This window comes from Myiozetetes cayanensis, unplaced genomic scaffold, assembly GCF_022539395.1.
Source record: "Myiozetetes cayanensis isolate MyiCay16 unplaced genomic scaffold, myiCay2020 scf1, whole genome shotgun sequence".
Classification (NCBI taxonomy): Eukaryota; Metazoa; Chordata; class Aves; order Passeriformes; family Tyrannidae; genus Myiozetetes; species Myiozetetes cayanensis.
This window is the reverse complement of record NW_026086604.1, coordinates 5,828,009-5,854,820: the sequence shown is the minus strand read 5'-3', so window position 1 is coordinate 5,854,820 and position 26,812 is coordinate 5,828,009. Positions and strand designations below refer to the sequence as shown.

Here is a 26,812-nt window from a genome sequence, read left to right as displayed (position 1 = left end):
CAAAAATAAAAATTCACTGGATATCTGTTGGTCTATGGAATAACAAATTTGATAGACCATATACTTATGCATCCTTAAAATACACGGCAATGAACTTCAGAGCACGAATAATCACGTATTTCCTTCCACAGAGCTGAAACAAACTTTGATGCCTCATCACTGTCAAATCCTTAACTACAAGAACTTTCTGCAATTAAAAATCATATTCATCGGACTACAGCTTGGTCTTCTTAGGTTTTATTCTTACTTTTTGCTGTTTCTGTTCAAATATCAAGTGTAATATAAAGTGGGCACAACTCTTCCAATAAAATTGTTGGTTTTGTTAAAGAACTCTTCACACACAAATGACGAGCATGTAAGATATTAAAGTATTTAAGAATAGTAAGACTTTTCCTTGGTAGCTTTTTAGGCAGGAACATTGAAATTGTGAGATAAGAGTTAATAAGAAAACAGCATGTAAAAAGCCAGTAATTTGTGTTTAATACAAGCAACATTGTTTCTCAATAAGGAAACGGTTTGACCTGAATATAAAAGAAGAACATAAAAGAATGGGCACATACAGTACAATGAATTAGGATATCCTATATGACTGTCAAATATATTAAAAGTATTTACAGATATAAAATTTTCAAACACATGTTAAGCTATTTTAGGTCTTCTTTCATCTGAATTTGGACTACTTTAAAGAGTAAGCAACTAGTTTTTAATTCACCAGTGTAAGATGATTACTGAGACAAAACCTGCAATACAGAACACATTCAGTCAAACAAAAGGAGCCCCTGACCGTGGCTGTTCTCACTTTGAGCTGCTGACTAAAATAAGATTTATATTATCCTTAGTTAAATGGCACAAACATTTTTTACTTTAACATGAAGGAAGAAAGTTACAGCAATGTTGATAAAGGATGCATTCCTACAGAAACTAGAATGTTTCTGACCAAGAAATAATACAGTTTAAAATCCACACCTTTCCTGTGAGGGTGGTGAGTCACTGGAACAGGTTGCCCAGAGAAGCTGTGGCTGCCCCATCCCTGTAAGTGTTCCAAGGCCAGACTGGATGGGACTGTGAGCAGCCTTGGACAGAGAGGTTAAAACTAGATGATTTTTAAGATCCCTTCCAACCTAAACCCTTCTATGATTCTGTGACTTATACAACACAAATATAGTAGGACAGGGAGAAAAAAATCACTAGTTAAGACGCTTGGGACATGAATTCATGACAGTGTTGTTGTGAGCAGAACTGAACTGACAGTTCTGTACATACTCAAGAGAAAATTACAAGCTGAGAAATAAAAACAGAGGAGCATCAGGCTTTACCAACAGGAAATTTAAGGGAGTATGAAAATGTTTTTAAATTAAAGAGTGACAAGTCTTTAATAAGTCTTTTAAGTAGGTGACAAGTGCAAAAGACCACAAAGATGAAAGTGAAGCAGTAAAAATCATGAAGACTCTTCAAATGAAGGATGACATTGAAGCTAACAAAATTTTAACAGGAATGAACAAAACAATATCTTGGGTTTGGTTTCATAGCTGCTTTTAAAAGACAAATCTCCATACTACTGCAATAATGCAATAAGCCTAATATGGTGTCAAAACGGGAATGCCTGGCTGTAGACAGGAATTACTGACAGACACACATTCAAACAAGCTTCTGACAAACACTGTTGTAATGGCTGTGGGTCACTGCCACCTCAAATAGTGGGGACAAAGTTGGATGTGTTGTTTGTGAAGAAACACCATCTGCTAGAAGCAGCTTAGGGTCAAATCTGATTAACAGGTGACTTTCACAAGTAACAGAATTCCTCGGAATTTAAATGCAACGCACAGAAAAGCACAGTGTCAGGACTACACATGAGCCACAATCTGACTGCGAGGGCAGGAATGACTGTGACACTGCAGGGAATAGAAGGTTACAAAGGCAAAAACAACCATATAATGTAGGTTTTAATTAGTCTTATGCAGAGTGGTTAAATGTCAGGCCAGGGCCAGGACGCCAAGATTAAATATTTAGACACTATTAATGAGTGTTTCACCCAGCATGCAGCCAGGGAAACCACATGAGGAGACAGTTCTTGACTTTATCAGAAGTAAAACACAGGACCCCTTTCAAAGTGAGAGTTACTCTGTAACCCTGATTAAAGTAGCACTCAAAAATGCTCTTAAAGAGTGATAAAGAGCAAAATGTTTGTGTTTAGCTTCAACAATGTGAACTATAAAAAGATAAAAAGCATCTTTAACAAAACAAACCACATAAAGGACTAAAAAGGTTCCAAGACGAGCTAAATCCTTGAAAGCAGCATGAAGGCTATTTAAAAGCATTATATTTGATGCTAATCATCAAAGAAGATTTTAGAAAGGGGAAGGAAAAACCCAGCACAACTAAAGAGCAGTGAAAGGAAGCTTTAGTAGAAGTTTCGTCAAAGGAGGAAGACAAAAGAAGATTGTAAACCGCATCAAATTTAATGTAAAAACACAGTAAGGCAGGTCAATAAGAATATTTTTATCAACTTGAAAAATAAAAAGCAGAATGCAGCAACAGTTTTAAAACATCTCAATAGTAAAAGGTCTGCCCAATGCCCTGTGCAGGAAAAAGACCCTTCAAAGAAGGTGAACCTGAAGCAAAACAAGCTCTCCAATTTGCTGTCACATTATAAGGGTTTGGAGAGGTTTTCTATGAAAGATCTCTTGGTTATGTCCAACACTTTAAAGGTAGCCTCAACATAAGGCTAAGAACTGCAGCGGTCAGAAACAAAACCTTATAGTTACAAGAGACAGTCCTGTAAAACAGATGGTCCTATAAAAAACAGAAAAGAAGATTACTGTTGCAAAGGTCCATACTGAGCTTACATCTTTGGATATTGTTCCTCTGACTTGAAAAACTAATAAAATGAAATAATAAATAAGAATCCTTAAAAGCTACAGAAATAAGGAAAATCAATAACACAGCATATTTCCATACATGAGCGGTTAAATAAATTAGAATTTTTCTGCCTGGAAAGGATGGAACTGAGAACTGAAAAAAAGGCAAAGTGTAAAATGAAGAACTGTAAACTAGGTGTGCCAGGGAGGAGATGACCAGCAAATGATCTCTGTGAAACCACTGCCTGTCTTTTAGCTGATCTCTCCTTGCTGATGCAACTGTGAGATGGGTACACCATCCACTTGGCATTCAAAGTTCCTGGAAGTTGACCAAGAAGAACTAAATTGGAAGACACTAGTCAGGGCTCAGCAAAGCCTGCAAGAAGGTCTAAGAGAGAATTCTGGACAAGTTTCACTGTGTGCTTGCCCCATTCTTACGCTTCTCTATTTAGACACCCACCATGAGTCACTGTCAGACACATGGTATGTCAGGAGCGAAACAAAACTGAGATCCAAATCATCCAGTGCTTTCTTAGGTTATATTTTTGTAAGTCACAACATTAAGAACACTAAACAGTGTAGACTCTAACACAGCTCAGTTACTGTAGCATTCAAGTAGCAGCCCTCTTACTGTGAGGCCCCAGAGCTGGATGCAGTTCTCCAGGTGGGGTCTCACCTGAGAGGAGCAGAGGGGAAGAATCCCCTCCCTGGACCTGCTGCTCACACTGATGTTGAAATAAAAGCCATTTTTTGTCTTTTTTACACTCCACCTTTACAAATGCTCCTGAAAAAAGTTAAATAAAGTTCTTTGAAAGAAGACAACTGCCACCGCACATTTATATAGGTTAATATATATATAAAAATCAGAACTGGATTTGAAAGGGTATTTAAATAATTAGAAAATTAAATGATTTGCAGCAGTTTAGCATAATCACTTTATCAAACATATAAACAAGGTAGCTTTTCCATCATTAAGAGGAAAAAAAGTCAGAAAAGAAAGAAACAAATAAAAAGTTTGTAAGTAAGACCTTTTTATTTCCACGTTCTAAGATCTCCCTCATGTGGCTAAATGCACCACTGCTGAAGGTACCAGTGACATACACTAATGTACAATATCAAACTGTGAGTGGCACGACCAGACACCAAAAACACTCTGAACCTCTCAAAGAATAAGCACAAATTACATAATAACAATTGACTTCAGAATGTCCTGGATTAAATGCTCCAAACCTGATCTTCGGAAGCACATGTCATGGAAATGCATCTGAGGTCAGATACAGTTCAGCAGGTGCACTATCAAAAATATTGAACCCTCGTGACAGTTCTGGGCTCGGCTACCCTCAGAACACCCTTTGTTAAGAGTAATGTGCTCAAACAAATACTAATTTATTAGCAGCACTAGTAGTAAGAGAATTATTTCTCACTGAAAGTCGGATCACAATACAAAGCACTCCTGGAATGCTTTTACAATAGTCCTTCAGTAACACAGCACCAGTTAGCTATTCTGCTACTCAGATAACAAGTTATTCTCCCAACAGTATCATTCTCTTTGGCATAAAATCCCGTTTCACAGAATCACAGCAGAAAATGGGGTTGGAAGGGACCTTTGGAGATCATTCAGTCTAACCCCTCTGCCAAGGCAGGATCATCTGGAACAGGTAACCCTTCACGTTGTATTATTCTGTGTTTCTGTGCACATCTGGGTTTAAAACACTTGTGCGCTCCTCTGGCAGCTCCTGTAGATAGTGTAAATATCTCAAGGGCCTCAGAGTTCAGCTGCAGAACGCAGATACCGAGTCAGAGATGTTTTCCCTGCACTGTTGTCTCAGGCCTTTTCGTGCCATTTACTGCCCTGGATTTCACAGGCCTTACACCTGCGAGTGAAGTTGCACAGAGGTGACAGCCTTAGCAGGGCTGTGTAAGTGCCTTCTATGTTTCACAACCCCTGTGTGCTGTTGCAGTACAAGTTTGTGAAGTGGTGCTGCAATAACTGAATGCCTGTTAATTGCCCTGTAGACTCAGATTTGGCTTTCAGTTGTCACTCACTGAGCTGACATTTTAATTTTTAGAATCTTGCATTTTTTAATATATTATATATATCCTATGGAGTATTTATGGATAGTTTACTACTCAAGCCACCATTAAGGAGTAATAGCCACAACATGAAACTCAAAAAATTTAACCACAATATGAGGAAGAACTTCTTCACTGTGAGGGTGGCAGAGCACTGGAACAGCTGCCCAGGGAGGTCATCAAGTCTTCCATTCTGGAGACATTCAAAACCCACCTGGTTTACACTATCTACAGGATCTGCCAGAGGAGCTGCATGAGTGTTTTAAACCCCGATGTGCACAGAAAAACAGAATAATACAACGTGAAGGGACCTTAAAACTCTGGTCCCAACCCCTGTCATGGGCAGGGACACGTCATGCAAGACCAGGTTGCTCAGAGCTTCATCCAGCCTGTCCTTGAACACTTCCAGGGATGGGACATCCACAGCTTCCCTGGGCAGCCTGTTCCAATATCTCACCACCGTCACAGGAAAGAATTTCATCCCAATATACAGCCCCAATTCCCCCTCTTTCACTTTGCACCAATTATTCCTTGTCCTGTCACTACAGTTCCTGACCAAGAGTCCCTCTGGCTCCCTCCAGGTACTGGAAGGCTGCTACGATGTCTCCATGCAGCATTTCAGTCCCAACAGCAGCTCCAGCTGCTCATTCCCTCGTATTCCCGACTCGCTCCTGAGCGCGAGCCTCGGGACGGGCCGCCGCAGCACCGCGGTGCTCCCGAGTTGCCACGGCTCTCCGGCGGCTTTCCGGAGCACCCACAGCCCCGGTGCCCCCCCGGCAGCGACGTGTTTTGGGGTGATGTGTTTTGGGGCTGGGGGAGCGGCAGCCGCCGCCGCGGGAACTACTTGTCGTGCGGAAGGAGCGTCACGACCGACCCGCCGGAACTACTACCGCCCCATCCCCCCCCGCGCGGATCCGTGCGCGCTCCCCCGCCCGCCCGGCCCGGCCCCGCTCACCTGCGGCCGCCGCCTCCATCGCGGCGGGGGCACCGCGGCACGGCGGGTCAGGAGCCGAGCGCGGCCCGCTGGGGAAAGAGAGTGGTGGATAAAGGGAAAAAGAACAAAAAAAAAAAGCTCCCCGCGCCTCGCGTTATGGCGAATCTGCCGCGGCAGACACGGCGGTGGCGGCGCGGGCGGGGCGGGGCAGAGCATGCGCAGTGGCGGCCGCGCCGCGCTCTGAGGCGCCTCCTGCGGGCTGAGGGAGCGGTGGGAGCGCGATGAGGGATAATCGGAATAACCGAGATAACCGGGATCACCGGGATACCTCGCCATGGACTGAGGGACAGGGGATGACCGGGATAACCGGGACACCTCGCCATGGGCTGAGGGACAGGGGATGATCGGGATAACCGGGACACCCCGCCATGGAGTGAAGGACGCGGGGATAGCTGGGACACCCCTCTGTGGGCTGAGGGACACCAGGATAACCGGGACACCTTTCCGTGATCTCTCCCGTCTGCCGCAGGACCCCTGGGCTGCACAGATCAGGCTGACACAGCCCCGCCATGCCAAAGGTGCTTTAATTTGCCACTTCTGGTTAAAAAAAAAAAAAAAAAAAAAAAAGTGTTTTCATGAACTTGGTGCTTCAGCGTATTTACTACAAAATAATCATGGAATGGCTGGAGTTGGAAGGGACCTAAAAGATTGTTTGGTTCCAACCCCCCTGCCATGGGCAAGGACACCTTCCACCAGACCAGGTTGTTCCAAGCCAAATCCAACCTGGCCTTCAGCACTTCCAGGGATGGGGCAGCCACAACTTCTGCGAGCAACTTGCTCCAGTGCCTCACCACCTCCACAGTAAAGAATTTTTTCCTAGCACCTCATCTAAACCTACTTTCAGTTTGAAGCCATTCCCACTTGTCCTGCCGCTCCAAGCCCTTGTAAATAGTCTCTCCATCTGTCTTTTAGGCTCCCTTTGGGTACTGGAAGGCTGCAATTAGGGTCACCCTGAAAGCCTTCTCCAGGAGGAACAATCCCAAGTCTCTCAGCCATTCCTTGTAGGAGAGGTGCTCCATCCCTCTAATCAACTCGTTGGCCTCCTCTGGACTTGTTCCAACAGGTCCATGTCCTTCCTGTGCTGGGGACCCCAGAGCTGGAAGCAGGACTGCAGGCAGGGTCTCACCAGAGCAGAGTAGAGGGGCAGAATCTCCTTCCTCAAGCTGCTGCCCACACTGCTTTCTGGGCTGCTCAGCGGAATGCTGAGCCTTGTGCCTAAGCCCATGACTGTTTATTATTATATATATTATAAGTTTATTTTTCAGAAGTTTCACCTTTGTGTTGAAGAGCAGTAGGCCAACATATACCAAGAGTCTGCTGAATCAAACTCTTTGATCCAGCTCTCGTGTTAGGAATTTGTGTATTCAATTGTTTCTTCAGCTTTTTCTTTATAGGAACTGGAAAGTCACTTCCATGGTACAGCACTTGTGCCACTGGAATACCCATAAACACCCACTTCTGTCTTATGTTTTTCTGGTTTCATGGCTAGGCTTCGCGAATGAAGATTTGAGAAGGGCTGTTTAACTACTGATTATCAGTTTTATCACTTTCACTCTTAAATCTTAAATAAACTATTGCATGTATTCAATATTAATGAACTTAACATTAAATTTCATGCCTGTTACAATAGTTAATTTCAGTACAAATGGCTGTCTAGGAATCTCATTATCCTTCCTAGAGCATTCACAGAATTATATTTTTTTCTGTCATACTGCAGATGTACTCAATTAAATAAAAAGTAAAAAGTGTGAAAACAACAATTCATTTCAGTATTAATTACAGTAATAAACCTAAATAATTTCCTGTTGTAAGAGAAACAGTGCATGTGTATTAACTGAGAAACAGCTTATAAAAATATTTTTAAATGTCACCCTTTATATCTCATTGTGACAAGAAAAATACAGCCATGGGCAAAATGCCACGTAAGTTATATATGCTTTAGTCCAACAAAACAGATTTTAATACAGAAAACACCTGTAGGATCATCTGTATTGCTAACATTGACTCCTTAGCCCCAAAACAGATTCACTACAGCCCTGGGACTGATCTCTGCCATCACTTCGGCGTTTTCTGATCCTGCTGTGTTTCACTGCAACATTACAGTTGTTGATCTTCCTGGTGTGGAAGCAGCCTCTCAACTACCACCTCATCTCAAAAAATAGTGGGGGCTAGTGTCTGCAACTATCCTCTTTATCACTGTTTTTGTCTGGTTTTTTTGGTTTTTTTTCTTTTTCCTAGCTTTCTCTGCTGGATGCTGAACTAATCCCAGTGTTTAGCCTAACAGACAGCCTCACAGTTTTACCATATTCTTTGTCCTCAGAAGCGTCTTTTGGCCTGGACAGAAAAATCCAACTTATATATGGGCTCATCGAAGCAAATGCCCTTGGAGCTGGTATTAAAGAAGATAGAGAACAAAGTTCTCTCTCTTCCTGGAGCCAACGGGAAGGTGGGTGCCTGTTATTTAACTCACCGGGATCTATGGGAACCTGCAGTCAAGGATGTAGCAGGAGTGGGAGTGCAGAGATTTCCAACAGAAACATTATTATGAATGGAAGCATGAGTGTTGGGAGCAGGAGGAGCTGAAGAAGGTCATCAGTACCATGGCACATCCTCCAGACACCCAGATCAGGAATGCAGAGGGAAGAGCCCCAAGAGAAGACACGAGAGGGTAAATCAGCAGCGTTGCTGATGACTCGTGGGGTGGGCTGAGATGAACATGCCGAAGATGAAAATTACTGTCAGCTCCTAAAGAGCACAAAAGACACATCCAAACACAAGCTTGACAGTCAAGGAACAACCAGGAGCCATGATCACAGGGACCCAGGGGACTGTGTCCCTTGTCCTCCATGTCGCCACAGGTAATTCTGGCAGGACTACCTGAACAAATACCCTTGGTGCTCATGGGTGTGCAAAGGCAAGTGCAAGGAAGTGAAATCATTTGTGTGTAAAACACAGTCACCTGTCCTAGATGGTGTCTTGCTCCTTAACAGCTCCAACCAGCCTTGTACTGCGTCTTGTACATCAGTTGCTACAGTTGCCAGGAGGGCTTGGCCAGGGCCAGGCTGAGCCTTAGCCCCCAGCAGAGACTGACTGGGCAGCTGCGCTCTACCAGTGTGCACCCCATCTCTGCGCCTCTTGCTCACGATAACTTAGATGAGACAAGTCTTACTGGGACACGTTCCTTAGAATTTATGTCAGAGACCCTAACAGAAGGCAGAACAGAAAGACCTGACCTTTCCAGAGGCTGCGATCGCTCCTCTGTGAAATTTCTTTGCCTCCTCTGACCTGAATGACAGAGCAACTTTAGAGAGATTCATCATGGGTGTTCTGACCTCATGAGAAGCAACATTTAGGAATGCTGCCTTGACTTGCCCTCTTCACCTCCTGGACTCCTAATGCCCCTTTCTGCCCCTCTTCCCATCCACAGTCACTACTGCACGTATCTTCTGGAGAATGTTTCCTATTAGGAGCAATAAAGATGAAGACACACTTATGCTCAGGCACACAGTGCCCATGAAAGGAATGGACTGTGCTCTTTTATGGCATGAGTAATATTCATCCTTACCTTGGCATTGAAAGAACATTCTCCGGTCCTTGAGTCACTGAGCCTCACTACAGGAAGTAGGGTGGATTTTCCTGCCAAGAAAAGCACTTGTCCCGAATCTTTCACACAGAACCACTGGTTGAGCATCAATATGGCACGTGGTTTGTTACTTTTTACATACAGATATTGCATGCAGTTCTGCTTTGCACAATCACAAGCCTGTTTAAAAAAGGGTTATTCTTTACCAAAGGGAACAAATCAGAATTGCAGTCACTGAGCTTTGGTGTCAAAATGTCTTGGGAGGTCTGTCTGTTGGAGGTCAGAAGAGGAGAAAAGCTGTTACTGCTGGGGTGCCTGGCCAGGTCACAGAACCACATAAAGCAACATTTTTGCAGCTCTGAATCACCAGTTTCACAGTTAAAACAAAAATACCCACAAGTTCTTCCAGAAATTCCCCCACATGTCATCAGAACCCACATAACTTGTCACCAGCAGAGTTCAGCTACACCACATACAACATGGATCCAGGCCATGGGATAACCAGCATGGATTGTGAGGGCCCTCCCAGAGCAGACAGCAGTGATTCTTGGGGCTATCCTGTGCGGGACCAGGAGCTAGAATTCAGTGATCCCTGTGGGTTACTTCCAACTCAGGATATTCTATGATTCTATGAACAGCTCCCAACTCAAGGGAGAACCTGATCCAAGTCTGTTCATCTCATTCTGTCACAGTTTCTTTATTGACTAAACTCAAGGCCCACTCTACCCATGCTTTCCCTGTCCCTCCTGCATATCTCCTTGTCTGACCTCTTTTGCTGCCTTTCATTTCCCAACCCCAGTTTTCACTCTCAGGAATATCTTTCCTGTTTTTCTTAAGTGCTCTTTCCAGGTGCTTTCTGCACTTTCTTACCCCAACGTCGGTCCAGGAACTTGCCGATAAGCTCCTGCACACACAAGTGTTCATCAAATACAGCCACCACTTCCCTCTCTACAGCCCACTGAGTAGCTCCTTGTTGTAGACTCTGTGTCTGGCTGGTATCAGTTGACTTCTCCGGAACCAACTCTTGTATAATAATAATGGTAGTAAAAAAGTCCACCAGAGAATGCAAAGTTCACATATAGAGCAAGTTCAGTGCAGCACAGGGTTTCAGCCTGTTTGTGGAGCCAGAATCCAGGAAGGGAGTGTGGATGCCCTTACTGAGGGCACAGCAGGTGCTGACTACACCTTTTCCCAGTTACTTGGTTTGGCTTTATTCACAAATTGGAAAAACACTTCACTGAAAAAGGGTATTCCCAAATGTGAAACCAGAGTGCAGCTTGCTTGGCTGTTCCAGAAGAGCAGTCCCAAAGAATTAAGGTAGTAAAATCAATCAGAAGTTAGAATTAGCACTGCCTCACACAGCTTCCATTTCCATTTGGTTTTGCATAAGCTATTTCTGGGAATCTTTAACATCACACAGTCACACACTGCATTTGAGCAGGATCTCTGACTCATTCAGCATTGCTGACGTACCTGACCTAGATATGAATGAGGGTTACACAGCACAGTCTGTAAAACAAGACTCTGCACCATTTGTTACAGAAGCTGGAAAATACTGAGAAGTAAACATGAGGTTTTATGGAGGGAAATAAGGAACAGGTTTTTCTCACAGAGTTCATTTATGATATAGAAACAACATTCTCTATTTGTGTCTTCCTTTTCTGCTTGCTCACCATGGCATTTGCAATGTGCTTTGAAAAACATCATGCATTTCTAGAGTTGAAAATTTTAGCATCTGTGCTTAAATGTGATAATTTGCTTTTAAAACCCTTATCCTAACATGCCTTACCTTGAGTGGATCCAGTTAGGGAAACTTTTTATCCTAAACTTCAGTGTTTCACTTTCCCTTTTTTTCCCCACAAGCATTTTGAGAAAATAAAGCCGTTTCTGTTGAAGCAGCAAATCAATATAAATGCCCCGTAAGCACCCAGAACAAAATGAACTGAGCCACAGGGAGGATGCAAAGCTCCGTAGAGGGGAGACACAATAATTGCCTAAATAAAGCAGTTGTCCTCTGACAGAAAACAGTAAAGTATGTGATCATGACCTAAGGATCTGCAACAAAAAAATATCAGCAAGAGATAAAAGCAGAGGTATGCCTCTTGATTTAGATGCTTAATGAGCTTCTAGTGCTTGGATTTCCAACCTGACTGATTTTTATTAGAATACCAATATTTTAAGACAAAAATCCTTTAGCATTTCATGAAGTAAAGTGCATAAAGCATTCTAGCAGAAGAGCAGAACTCACAGATATTACAAACTAAATATTGTAAGAAATATTGTAAAAAAAAAAAAACAACAACTTCACCTTTGTGTACGCTTGCTGTAGAATTGAGGAAACCAACCCAAATGACCTGTCTGGGTTCTTTATTAATTACACACTACACATGCCCTCTACTGCATGTAAGTTTCCTGCACTTGCTTGTGAACAGTTTTTTGGGAAATATAAAATTCTCACTGAACTCAGTGTTGTTCTCTGGTTTCATAATTTTTAGAAGAGCTGTTTGACCAAAATGGAGTTATAGACATCCATGGAAAGTAGATTCCTAATACAAGTAGAATCACTTTACAAACTCGTGAGGATTTCATGACCAAGGGCATTGCAGTCTGGGCAGGTGGGATCTAACTCACATAATTCAGAAAGTCTTACAAACAGCACTAATTTTATACAGCTTTCCCCCTTTCGATTAGCAGATCAGGAACTATGATTCTTTTCTCTAGGGATAAGAAGTACTTTATTGGGTGCTACCTAAAGAATAAAAAAAATTATATAGTAAGTTGGTATCATTCTATGTCATTAAAAAATTTAGCATAACTGATCTTTAATAGAATTATTGTTCCAAACTGCTTTTTTAATCCTAATTAGAGTATTTACCTCATGAAACCCCTTTTGCATGTTCCCACTCTGAGTCTTTATTACTGCTGAGATTTAAAAATAAAAACTTCCAGGGTTGTTTTTTTTTAATTTTGTTTTAATCACTAGAGCAAAAGTTCCCTTGTCCTCAAAACCGAATGCTTGGAACAAAAAATATAAATATTAACAAAAATTAATTACAAGTAATACCATACCATAAATGTTAGTATTTCAAATTCCCCACGTGTCACTGCAATATTTCTAGACATCCCTTGGGGTCATTTTGAGAGCATAATATTCATTACAGACATTACAGAATTTTAGCCAGAGCTTTAGTCTGGCCATGAAAGGTATGGACACTTCATTCCAGGCTTAACTTAAGCAGTGCAGGGTGACAGTTCCCTGGTGACAAAACCATTCAGTGTTTTGCCCGCTTTCTTTCCCTGAGCTGTTCAGTTCTCCTGCCCAGTACCTGCTCTCTAACTCCACCTGTTAAACTCTGCAAAGCCATGTGCTGTATATTCAATTAACAAAACAATCTAGACACAAAACTTGTTTAAAAACAAGTATTTGTAACCTGGATTAGTTCTCTCAACCAGCTGCACTGAAACAACTGACCGGACAGGAGAGTGTGAATGGAGTTGTATCAGTATTTGTTATCTGTAACATCTCACAGAATTCTAGAATTGTTTAGGTTGGAAAAGACCCTTAAAATCTTCAAGTCCAGCCATTAACTGAGCACTGCTGAGTCACCACTGAGCCACGTCCCCAGGTGCCACATCTACGCATCTTTTCAGTACCTCCAGGGTGGTGATTGCACCACTTCCCTGGGAACTGTCAAGCCTGTTCCAATATTTGACAACCCTTTCTGTGAACTTCCAATAATAACCAATCTAAACCTTCCCTCGCACAACCTGAGGCCATTTCCTCTTGTCCTGTCACTTGTTGCCTGGGAGAAGAGACCAACCTCCACCTGGCTACAACCTCCTTTCAGGCAGCTGTAGAGAGTGAGAAGGTCCCTCCTCAGCCTCCTTTTCTCCAGGCTAAACATCCTCAGCTCCCTCAGGTGCTCCTCAGCAGACTTGAGACCCTTCCCCAGCTCCACTGATCTTCTCTAGACACACTCCAGCACCTCAATGTCTTTCTTGTAGTGAGGGACCTGGAACTGGATATGGGATTTGAGGTGTGGCCTCACCAGTGACCCCCTTGAGTACAGTGGTTGGTCACTGCCCTGGTCCTGATGGCCACACTATTACTGGTACAGGCCAGGATCCTTCGGCCTTCTCGCCCACCTGGGCACAGACTGGCTCATGATCAGTCGCTGTTGACCAGCACCCCCAGGCCCTTTGCTGCCAGGCCACTCTCCAGCCACTCTGCCCCCATCCTGTAGTGCTATAGAGGCTTCTTGTGACTCAGATGGAGGATCTGGCACTTGGTCTTGTTGAACAATTGCTCTCCGTCTATCGATCCGTCCTGTCCTGATCCCTCTGCAGAGCCTTCCTACTCTCCAGCAGATCCACCCTCCCTCCCTATTTGGTGTCATGTGGAAACTTACTGAGGGTGGACTTGATTCCCTCATCCAGATCACCAATAAAAATACTAAACAGGACTGGGTCCAACACTGAGCCCTGGGAAACCCGCCCTTGTGACTCTCTGCCAACTGGATGTGGCACCATTCACCACCATTCACCACCACTCTCAGGTCTTGGCCATCCATCCAGATCTTAACCCAGCCAAGAGTGCACCTGTCCAAGCCATGGGCTGCCAGATTTTCCAGAAGAATCCTGTAGGAAAAGCGTGTCAAAGGCTTTGCTGAAGTCCAGGTAGACAATATCCACAGCCTATTCCTGATCACTAAGGTGTCACATGGTCATAGAAGGAGATCAGGGTGCTCAAGCAGGACCCGCCTTTCCTAAACCCATGCTGGCTGGGCCTGATCCCCTGGTTATTCTGTTCAGTGGTGACACTGAAGATGATTTGCCCCATGACTTTTCCAGGTACCATGGCCAGCCTGGCAGGCCTGTAATTCCCTGGGATCCTCCTTCCAGCTGTTCCTGCAGATGGATGTTGCATTTGCCGACCTCCAATGAGTTGGTGCCTCCCCCCTAGCCAGGAATGCTGATAAATGATGGAGAGCTCGGCGAGCTCTTCCTCCCTTCCCTCACTACCCTTGGGTGGATCCCATCCGGCCCCATGGACGTGCTTCATTATTTTTAAAATAAAGGACCATTGTTTAGTGAGAGCAAAGACTAAACTTTGTTAAGTAATTAAGTAGTTCTTCCTGGGTTTTGTAAACTGTTTTTCCACTAAGGGAAACCTTGAGCCATATTTACATCTGTGGAGGTAATCAACAGCGTCCATTTAAGATTCTGGGGGAGGACACAGAGGAGAGTATTATCAAAAGCTACACAGATTTAAGGGAATTTTTTTAAGTTAGTACATATTTTTTATCACAGTTTTATTTTTGCATTGATTTCAAAGGGAAAACAACTCGAGCTGATGCTCTGCACTTCTGGAAGTTCTACTTGAAAATGCAAAGGATATGAATGCTCAGAAATTGTAGGAGGTTGTTTTGCAACTAGCTTTATTCTTAAGAAAGAAACGTTGTCATTGCTTTACTGTAAATGCTACATTGTTTTTTTCACAGTATCTGTCTTCAGTAACTGTATCTGCTTGTTATTTTTATCTGCCATGTTTAATGTGGAGTTCTGTGTTTAGGTCTGCATAATTGCTGTTTTCTTGTTACAGAACATTAACTTTATGCTTCCAGTAACAACTTTATAATGAAAATGCTAATAAAAATGGGGCAGTGCAAACTACACAGTTACAAATCTCTCCAGAGCTTAGTGTGAGGCTTATCATAATTCTCGACATCTCAGGATTGTATAGTCTACTGATACTGATTACACTGCACAGTTAATTTAAAAATTATCTCCTGCAGGCCTGAGAGAAAGGCAACAACTATAAATAACTTCAGAAAAATATATACATACTGAAAATGCTTCTAATAAACAGATTCTGGTTTTCTCAGTGTAGCAGTACAATCACGGCAGGACTCAGAAATACCCTGTATTAATCACATTTCTGCTTGCAGGTTTATACTGTTTAATCCTATTACAACTGTACAGCATGTTTTTCCTTTGGTAGGTGATGTCAGACTAGCTGGAGACAGCAGCACAGCTGGAACACTGTGCAGATTTAAAGGGTGTGTTTTCTTGTTCTTTTAGATTTTGGATTGGGGGTTGTTTTCTTACAAAGGGTCCTACAATACAAGAAATTATATTAAAGAAATGAAAGTTAAGAAATGTTATTACGTGCTGTTTCTTCCGTCTAATACAAAATGAGCAGCTGGACTGAGATAGAAATGCATGTGAGAAAGCAAACTTTGCCTGAAGCTTTTAAAAATGTAGCACTGTCAAAATAGAAGATTATTTATATTTATGATGATGCATAAAAAGAGCAGCAAAATATCCAAACAGCACTCTGATTTCATTGTCTTCACCTTTACTGTGATTCAGGACAAGAGGAAATATATATTCACCAAATAGGAAAGGTAAATTCATAGTACAAATAGCATATTCTCCACACTACTAAGTGGTACTGAAAAAGGAACAAAGAGAGGTGTAGAAGATAGACATCTTTGTTATCGTATTCCTGCTGGGAAAGTTGCCACAGCTCTCATGGAACAGTGAGCTATTTATAGGATAGTGGAGCACAGAGGGAAAACAGCACCAATCATGCTGGGTTTGATTTATTAACCCTACAGTAGGAATTTGACAACCCTGATATGCCCAAATTATACAAATCTGACAGTTCCTACATGATTTGCTTGATTTTAATTTGATTAGACATTGCATCATATGTTTGACTTCATCAGATTGCTGTACTATTCTTAATCTTCATCAATTTTCTGCAAGATTAGCATGTTGTTAAATACTTCATACCTTAAATTCCCTCCCAGGAAAAGTGAGAACCACCATCAGTACCTACCTAAATAATTTTAGGTCCTTGAATTAAATTATATATATATATATATATATATATATGCATAGCAACTAGGTCTAGAGGAAGGTGCCTATTGCAGGGGAGTTGGACTAGGTGATCATTAAGGTCTCTTCCAACCCAAACCATTCTGTGATTCTGTGATTCTATTTTAGATATATATATTTGTTGTTGTTATGTTCTACATGCAAACCCAACTATTTACGGTCTTTTTTTTCCACATATGCTCTACTTGTGCTACAAGATGCTTGTCACACTTTATTTACTGATGGTTCTTTTTTTGTCCCCCAATAAGCTTAAATAGAACATGTCATGCCTTCATCTCTCCATCAGGCTCAGTGGATAAGGCAACTGTAAGTTTACTCAGTAATTGTTACTTCATTACTAAAACTGTTTTAAAATTACAAGAAACATCAAATATATGCAAATACATGCAACTGAATGATTTTAAATGAAAAAACTGCTGCTTTTTAAAAAACAAAATCACCACAGAACTTGCTGTCTGCAAGTGTAGCATTCACTTTGCCTACCCTTTTAATTCTATTTTTCACAAAAGAAGGTAATTAAGTAAAGACTTTCCCATTCTTGGGGACTGGTGATGGTACTTTCCGTGTCCTCAGCTCACTGGCAACTCCCAGCCCACTTCCAAGAGCACCTGAAGTCAGATGTAGTAGTGACTGAGGCATGGGAATCCTTTCCTCTCCTGACTTTGTAATAATACATATGGGAATATATGGAAAACAATCTGCAGCTAAATTCTTCAGAGCCTGTCTGCCTACAGCTTCCAGAGGGCTTCAGAAGCATCCAGATTTCCCCACTGACTGCAGAAGGAGACGGATGGGACCGCTGTAGCCATATAAAAACACTCTAAAGGAGGACATGCTTACTTATGAAAGCAGGTAGAAAGAAAAAGGGTAAATTATCTAACCCGTGTAATGTCAATATCATTGATTTGCTAATTGGTCTTTGCACACTACACTGCAATTTCCACAATTATCCAAGCCCAATACTTCCCTCTTCGACGTACTAAACAGTGATGAAGAAAGAAAATCCACTGAAAAGGAAAAGCTGTAAATAAATCCTTTTTCACAGTGATATGGCTTGACTGGCAAAAGGTCCAATCACCACCTATTCACTCTTTTCTCCTTACAAAGAGGAAAACACATGCACTGCACAGTGTTTGTGGGTTTTAACCAAAACACCCATCTCTCTTACAGAGGAATTTTAAAGGTAGTATAGAGATTACACCACAAAATGTTTTAAGGAAAATTTGCAGTTTTACAATTTTCTGAAAATGACAAATATTGCATATCTTTTGAATACCCCAGCTACTGCAAGGTGATGAGAGCAACACCAAACTGGAGTCTACACGCATTTTGCATAAAAGAAGGTGACTTCACTTGTCTACACTCCATCTACTAGGGCTGACAGAGGCTCCAGTTAAACTCCTTAAATAGTATAAGCTGTTTGAATTTCCTTTTTTATTACTCCTCCAGTTTAAGCTTGTGTCTTCAGGTTTCATTGTGTAATATCTGAAACCCAAGCAATTCTGTGCTCTGTCTGGGATTGTACTCTTGGCCATGCTACAAGGGTTTTCTCATCCAAGAATGATTTATTATTCCTTTTCCCTTCCTCCCCGATAGAAACATGTTCAGTGTGTTTAATTTGTAACTCCAGTGCTCTAATGAGATAATTGCTCCAACTGGAGGGTAAGGAAAGTAAGTTTTGTAGCTTGCACACCTGAACATTTTCTCTATTTTTGGAGCGTTCTTCAGGTCATTTGCTGTGTTCTTTTAACGATGAATGAAAAATTAAGCATCAAAGGTTGAGCTGGATAGACTTCTTTCTGCCTCACTTCTTTTTCTCTGAAAGAACAGCACAGTTGCATAATATGTGAAGTGCAGTCCCTAAAAACCATCTGCTCCGTCTCCTTTCGTTAGTACATCATGGCAAGGGTTTGGGTTTGGTTATTTTTGTAACACAGACGCCAATACTCAAACATCCAAGAAAAGTATACGAGTTCAGTTTTCATGTTCCTTCATGAAAACTGCTAATACATTACTCGTCCCTGTCATAGTTCAGCTGTCAATTTTGCAAAGCTTGTTTATTATTAAACCCAGGTACGTACTGGGGACACTCCATGTTGCTTTATGACTGTTTACATTTGCTCATATTTAGTATCTCCTGGTATATTCTGAACCATAACTGAAGCCCAATTATAAACTCATTCATATTAATGAAAGCCAGCAGAAAACATGTTAGAAATCAGTGAAGTCACCCAGATGTTATGGAATGTAATGGAGTCAGAATCTGGCCTTCACCCACAACAGATATTCTCCCACATCAGATGCTGTAGGCTGCCATACAACCATCAAATCTAATTAATAGATGTGAGCTATCACTGAGATTAAACCTTTGGGAGTTGTTAGTTTAGTGTGACCTCACCCATTTTTCTAGCAGAAATGCTGCAGCCCAAAACAAAAATTCAGGGAAGTTCAGTTCTCTAGGATTTCCCTATATCCTATCAGGACATACTAGAGGACATCCATCCAAGGGCCAGGCGAACCTTCACGTGCCTTGTGGTTCCCAGGCCTGCAGGCCATGTCTGCTGGAGCTCCAGTACTGGAGCTGTCAGTGAAGGTCCAAGCCTGGCCAAGAACCCTGCACATGCCCCCTGTCACACAGCAATACACATGTCCATCCTTCCCTGACTCCTGAGAGGCAAGAGAAGCTTTGCATCCCTACTGCTGCGGAAGCCCAGACAGTGATCTTGTGCCCAACAGGGGAAACCCAAGTCTGCTATCTATGGCTTTGGGGAAGGTTTGAAATATCACTGTATCTCCCTCTCCCCTTCCCCACAAAAATGCTGCCTACCTAAAACCTACCAGCCTGACAGTGCAGGTCCGTAGCCCTTCCTGTCTGAACTTGTCTGCCTCTCCCAACCATTTTTTATCCCCTCTGACACACACATCCTTCCTTCCTTCCTTCCCCCAGCAATCAGTTTGGAAATGTGGAAAATCAACTTTTCTTTCCACCATCTGCAAGCCCACACAGGTGCCTGGATGAACTGTCTCAGTCACCTCTCACAAAATACACCTAATACCCTCGAGATTCTCCCCTTCCTCTACTCCTGGAGGAAAGCAGAGCCACCAGTAGTCCAGGGGAACCGTAACATGGCTGTGGAGCCTGCAGAAAGTGCTGTCCTCACCACAGTGTGTCAGAGAGGAGCAGCAACAGTTGCATGTTGTCACCAGTCCTTTCCATCAAGGTATGATGATGACCACATCCATGGATACACCTGACTGGGATAATACTGGAGGCCAGACAGAGGGGCTGAATGACACAGAGTTAGTGGAAGAAGGGCAAAACCAGGCAAGAGAAAAGCAGGAATTGCATAAGTTCATGCCATTAAATAACTTTGATTCGATTCATCCCTGAGCTTCCTTTTGGAGCACACTGAATTGATTCCCTACAAAACAGTCACCCCTGAGTTTTAAGATTCATTTTGCTCCAGGAACACCTTCTATTAGCCCACCAAGTGGGTTCCTCCTGCTCAAGAGTCCTCTAACACCACTAAAGCAATGCTACCTTTGCTCCATCAGTCACCAGGATACACCCCTTCCATCACCCCCAGGTATGAAATACCCACCTCAGCTCCCTGCCCTGAGAACAACTCCCATGAGCTACAGCACAGCTCCCTGGGATCAGACACTTCCAAACAGGAAAGGAGGGAACACACAACTCTGAATTTCTCTTATGAGAGAGGGATGGAACGTTATGTGGTGCAGATCCAGCCCCTTGAGGGACAGCTCTGGGCACTGTGGGTACAACCTTTTGGGTGGTGGTGGGAAAAGAGCCAGGGGAGGGAATCACTCCCTGGAGCAAATGTATTTACCAGCATAGATGTAGCCTGTACACTGGACAGATTCAAGTCATAGCCTACATCTTATTTACGAGGAGACCTCTCTATTCCTAAACTAAAAAGCATTGAACTTCTCCTATCTTTATGCAACCGTTCACAGATGCATGGAATGTACGTGCCTGCTTGTACAACAACAAAAGGTATTTATCAGAAACAAAGAAGAGGTTTAATTAAAATGCATCTACATCAAAAGGGTTGTTTTAATAAGGATTTGCAACCTTCACTGTGCATCCCTCAATACTAACTCCTGCCTCATCAGCTGAAGCATTAATAAGCAAACATTCTTATCAGCACAGCCCTAGGAAAAACTTCACTAGATCTTGATTTTTCTTACCTCCACTACATATACGGTCTTTATAGCACAATACCTTAAATCTGTACTTTAAGCAGTCAAAATAAATAGAAAAAGAAGTTTTAAGATGAAGAGTTTTGTATGAAAATTATTTCTGATTGTTCAACATGAAATTTTCTACTATTTAAAAAAATAAAAAAGCTGGATCCAAAACTTTACTCTTACCCTGAAAGACCATCCAAGATTATTTAAATATTTATTGTCTGCTACTGAACATGTCAAATGGCCAAAGCTTCCATTTCCTGAATTCACTGATTAAAAATAGGAACTTCTAAGGGCAGTAGCAAAAACTGAAAAAGGTTCAGAAAGGAGCAAAAAATATGTAAATCCAGGAAATTTGTGCTTCAAAAACCTACAGAAGGCAAATCAATTTAGTTGGCCAAGCAGCATATAATCATAGCATAAAGAACATACATGAAGAGATTCCTCACAACTTCTGAACTCAGTTTTCACTAAGTTTTCTAGTGAAAGGAAGCCAGAGCTAAACACAGATGTAAATATATTTACTAGCAGGAGATGTAACATCACTGTCAGAACTCCTGCAGAACCAACATACTCATTCTACTGCCTATGACCTGAAAACCCAATAAATTATCTTCCCTCCCCCTTCAACCCCCAAAGATTCCAACTTCTGATAAGATCCAGTTTGTTTCTTGCTTTCCTGCCTCTATTCCATAAGCACAGCTTTTTTTCCAAAGATTCTAAAATGCAGGAAGGGGTCAGGGGGTAGGAGGGGGGAGTTTCTTTGTTTAATAGCAAGAAGCCAGATTTCATTAACACTTCTCTGAAGGGGACTGTGTGAAGTTTGTGTCTCCAGCTGACAGAGCCAGACCAGTAAATCCCTCGGCATAGGATGAATCCAAGAAGTGACTGTGCCTGGATGACCAGAGTGGCTGTGACAGTGGAAATCCTGGGTGTACATTGTGTCTCCATTCCAGGCAGGAGGCAGCTTACTGTAACTATGGCAGACAGTTAAAAGGATGGAGAAGACTTCCACAAAGATCACATTTCATGAAAGCACAAACAGCTATAACATTCCTGTTGACTGTCAACGCTACCTGGAATCCAGGTTAAAGAGAGATCTGCTGGTGTGAAACATCTCCAAAAAAGAAAAAAGAAGAAAAAAAAAAGAAAGATTGCTAATAGATCACATTTTCTACTAGATGGTAGTTAGCCAATTCAATTAATTTATTAATATTTGGGGAAACATGTTTATTAAAAAATGCATTAGGCTATGCACTTAATGTATATGTTTCTAGCATGTTTTCCATAGCCTTAAGTAAACAGAGCTCAGGTCACAAAGCATCTTTCATCTGTGCTGCTTCCCTTTTTCCTGTCAGACAAAGATAAGGCTTGTGTGAAGTTTGGAAAAATAATTTTTCACTTTATTAAAATGGCAGATTTTTCAGATAAAGCCATATTGTTTACAGGAAATGATTTCCCTGCTGAGACAGTGATGTTATCAGACAACAAATCACTGACTGACATAAACTGCTTTTCCTTCTTTCTGCTTACAGGGCCATGCACTCTTCCATGGGCCAGGCTTTGGACCTGCAAAGATGAACACTTGAGGGATCTGCTGTTCCCTAACAAAGAAAACCCGAGTGCAGAGTGTTCCTGAACTGTCTGAACAGACTTCAGCGACAGAGGTATGACCCTCACTACTCCCATTCAGCTAACACAGAATCATGTGGAAGTTTTAAGTAGTTTTAACTCTGCCCTTACCATGGACATAGAAACCCTATAAAATGTGAATTAAGCTGGTCAGAACTGCTGTTGTTGGTTTAGAGGGAGCGAGCTGAGCTCTGGAATAACAGGCAAGTAAAGGGGGCATCAATGTACTTTTTTTGAAATACTTGGATTTTTAGCAGAAGACAAACTGAGGAAAAATTAAACAGATGAGTAAATGAGTATTTTCAAAACTGCCATGGAAAAAACAACATATTAACTGTTCCTCTGTGTTTTTCAAGAGCAATTGAATTTTGACTGTTATGTGAATTACCATTGCTGTTGTATCTATAAAAAACTTCCAGACAATCTTATAAATCATGCACAATCTATCCTTGTCCCAGCTCTTTATCCCGTTTTGCTTTATGCCGTCACTGGCGCCATGGGATTATCACTGTTTATCCATTTAAAAAGCACCAACAGAATGGAAGAAAGAAGTGAACTATGCTATTTAAGACAGAGTTTCAAATTCTGCAGGGTTGTTTTATGCTTGGAAGCCTTGAACGCATTCTAGAATAGGAGTTTACTTTTGTTTTAGCACAAACCAGGATGATAAACATTAGCCTAGTGAGGAGGAACAGTACCAAAATCAGTCCAATTCTCAGATGAAGATTTTCACAGGAAGGAAATCAAGTTAGCAGCTCACACTTTCACCACACTCATATGTGCAGCCAAGCACGTGGACGGGAGCACACAGGCACAATGGTCCTTCTGCCAAATCCTCACTTAAAAAAAACTCAAACAACCCCCCCATAAGTTTGGTTACCTCTAGAAATTTCATTTCATGATACTGGTTCTGACACTCTTCAGTGTGTTTTCTCCCTTAGGAAGCACCAAACTACTTGAAATTGTTTGACAGAATATCATTATAACCTAACTTTACTGCCCATTTAGCCAAGGAATGGCTAAACAAAACTTAACCCCCAAACCTGGAACCACTAAGAACTCATTCTCTTGCAAAACCCAACTACTCAAAAACATTAATTAAAGCTTCAACAGGCTCATTGGTTTCACTAGCTTTTACATTTTACTCCTGGTTAGTTTTCAAGTGCCGCATCAAAAGCAGTCACAACTGTTCTTTCTATTGTAAAACAACAGTTAAGACTCTACTTTGGTCATACTTAAATTTCTGCAGTATAAATTCTAGATCTGAAATGCACTTAAAAAAAAAAAAAAAATACAAAAAACCCACACCTGCTGAAACACCAAAAATACCTCCACATCTGATCTGCTCAGGTTCTTTACTCACTGGCTGCGTGCTACCAACAAAATTAGCTCCACACACAGGCACTGTCTGAAAATACAAACCCTACACCTAGTGGTTGGCAGTAAATGTTGATTTGAGGATCCCTTCTTGCCATGAGACTTGAGAACTTGAAGTTCTCTCAAACACAGTCAGAGATGCCACGAGGCACCTGACTGAGGAGTGGAATAGAATAGACAGACAGATTCTTTTATGGAGGTGCTTTAATTACATCATCTCTCTCGAGAAGGAGAACTCACATCCCTCACACTTCCCTAGCTCACCCCCACTGGAGAAGTGTGTTTTGTACCAGTTAAACAGATGCACTGAATAAAAATCTAAGAGATTGTGTTGGTATGTGCAGACATGCACACACAGTAAGTACATGGTTGCACTGCAGTGTTCACACACCAGGATGATGATCTTCAGATGTGCTTTCTTGCATGCAACTGCCTGCAGTGCCTTACGTATCACAGAACCTGCCCACCAGGACTTCTACATTTAAAATAAGTTCTCCTCAGTTTGTAAGTAAAAATAAAAGCACGGCAATAATGCTTAATTATAGCAAAGAGTGTGTGACTTCAAATGAAGAAAAATCCTCTTGGTAATTTTATAATGTATTTGGCCTGTAAGTAAAAAAAATGTTACATCTCAGAGTCTGAGCTTTTCAAATATTCACAGGGATACCAAATTGTAAAACCAATTCTCAAGAAGCCAGGTTATGTTTCCCAATGATGATGAATTCCATGTCCTTCACTCTTCCATTTGAATAAAACTATTTCTTTTTTTTACCTTTTGGTACTTAATATTCTCCAAATACTGGAGCCATACTTTATTTAACAACACATCCATCATCAGGAGGAATGTGATTCCAAGAGATAAGAATTGATCTAAGAAGAGGTACTAGGAAAACAAGAGATGTTTGTTCTCCTTGTTTTCCTATCCAGATTTTCTCTGCCAAAGATATTTCTCTTTTTTAAAAATATAAAGGGCAACAGAAATGGTTAAATCTTAATAATTTTTCTACTTTAATGATCTCTTGGTTTGGAGATTACTTTTGCTGTACCAAATAAATCTATTCCTCCTTTGACAATGAACAAGTAGATAACAAGCAATAAATCACTGCTGCATTTGAGAACTGAACATTCAGTATAAGATTTTAGATTATTTCTCTGTCATCAGGGTATCAGAAGTTGCTTTTCAAGTAAAGATATATTGTCACAGTTTATTTGCAATTAGAAAGATACGGATCCCATCAGTTAAAGGCTGCTTCACAATAAATATGTATGCCTTTATACAGCATACTTTACATCATAATTTGAGCATTAAGAAGTTTCTAGAAATACATACTGCTTCCTCAGAAATTAGATTTTATAATACAGTAAATTTATTTGAATACTGATGAAAAATAGTATTCCCTGCTTGCCAATATAGCACTTGGTCATTGAGGAAAGCTGCCTTTCCAAGTCAGTTGAAGTAAACATCCATCCCCCAGCCCCACCACTTGTTATAGCTGAGTGTAGGATGTTTACAGGAACTAAAAATTAGCTTAACAATAGAAATACAGCACTGGCTTTCAAGATACCAAACAATGAATCTGCACAGACATACATCAAAGTATTTCCACAACTCATAATGCACATACAACTCTTTATTTTCTATCTGTACTAACATTATTAAGTCAAGACACATATTTTAACATTTAATCTTCTAAATATCAGAACACAATGATGCACATGTACCATCCCTGACATTGCAGAGATGCAAGAGGGAAAAAAAGTAGTTTCTTAGAGCCTGTGTGTATCAAGATTCTATTACACTGGTACAAACTGGGAATGCTCAAAGATGCCCATCTCAAATTTTGTGTAAAAATAAGTCTTTGTGATACAGAATATTTCAAGTTTCCTTAGTGTGCTAAATTTTACAGCTTTTAGTGTTACATTTGTACATCTTCCTATTTGTATGTTCCTAAACTAACTCTCAGTCCTCCTCCTCCGGAACTTTTTCAAGGCACTTCTCATATTTCAATTGTTTTCATTCTTAATTTGCTCCACGCAGATTCAGCTACTCAGAATTACAAGTCATTTTAACAGCAAGAGAGCAGAACATTGTAACTTCAGCTTCAACATCTTGTATTTTACAGGTGTGTTTAATTTAATGTGAACTGTCTCAAACAAACAAGACCCCAGGAGTCCAGGACAAGAAAACTTCAATGAATCCGATCAGTCAAGAGGCCAAGCCTCAGCTTTCTCCCAGCTCTTCTCTGAACAGGTGTTTTGCAGCTTTACTGGGGGAAAAGAACCACAGATGCAGATTATTTCATGCACAGAGGAGGAGGAGAAAGCCCTCCAAATGTTTTAACAGTTGTTCTTTGTATGAAGGAAAACATGAGCTCAAGCATTTCTGCTGAGCACAGCTGTGGGTTCAGAGCAAGGGAAGACAGGGCTTCACCAGGCCAGTCTAAAGTTACCCAGGACTCTGATATGCTGCTCTTAAGTGGTTATAAAAAGCACTCAGAGGAACACTACAGGCCCCAAAACTACAATCCAGACCCCAAACACTGGATTTCAGATACTCCACTTGCCTAAGCAAGAGATGACCTTCCCTCCTCCAAAGGTAGAAGGACCTTGCACCTGCACATGCAGCACACAGGCAGCCACCCAAAATTAGCAGCTCTGTGTCCACAGTGGCACTGCTGGGCTCTGGACCCCCAGCCTGGTTTTCATTCAGGTATTTTCTTCTGCTTCAAAAAGGGTGCTCTGCAAAACATCAGGAACTGATCCATGACACTAACACAGGCAGTGGTCAAAGGCTTCACGTGAACAAGATGAGGTCACTTCCTTGTAGATCACCAGGCTGAAGTGCCAAATCTGCCTCTTCTGTACTCAAAATTCACTGCTGTGGCCCTTTGCTGCCTCATTCTGCAACAGTTGCTTCAACTCCTCATCCCCACCAGCAGAACTGCACAGCTACCATGCCAAATTCCCATCATCTCTGCCCAGCAATCACAGTATCTCAAGCTCACCTGGAATCATGGCATAAATATGCATTTGGACAACATTAAGACATCCACTTTTTCCATCTGCAAACCACAGCCACATTTGAGACATGTTAAGATGGTTCAATACTTCGTATTTTATAAATAGAAAAAGCAGGTCCTTGCATTTCAACCACTTGGTAAAAAAAAACCACTCAAACAAAAA

At 41.6% G+C, this 26,812-nt stretch overlaps 1 protein-coding gene across 2 annotated transcripts in view; it reads right to left on the bottom strand.

The window, feature by feature from the left end:
* The window catches only part of ZFAT (zinc finger and AT-hook domain containing), a 122,397-nt gene that overhangs the window by 71,888 nt on the left and 23,697 nt on the right, over positions 1 to 26,812 (bottom strand). The window contains exon 2 of one of the 2 annotated variants that reach the window (XM_050306650.1): positions 9,491 to 9,561. In XM_050306650.1, the coding sequence (XP_050162607.1) occupies positions 9,491 to 9,509 (19 nt within the window). In that variant the 5' untranslated portion in view covers positions 9,510 to 9,561. Of the gene's footprint in view, positions 1 to 5,886; positions 6,046 to 9,490; positions 9,562 to 26,812 lie in introns of those variants that run through there. The other variant, XM_050306642.1, reaches the window with a different exon arrangement.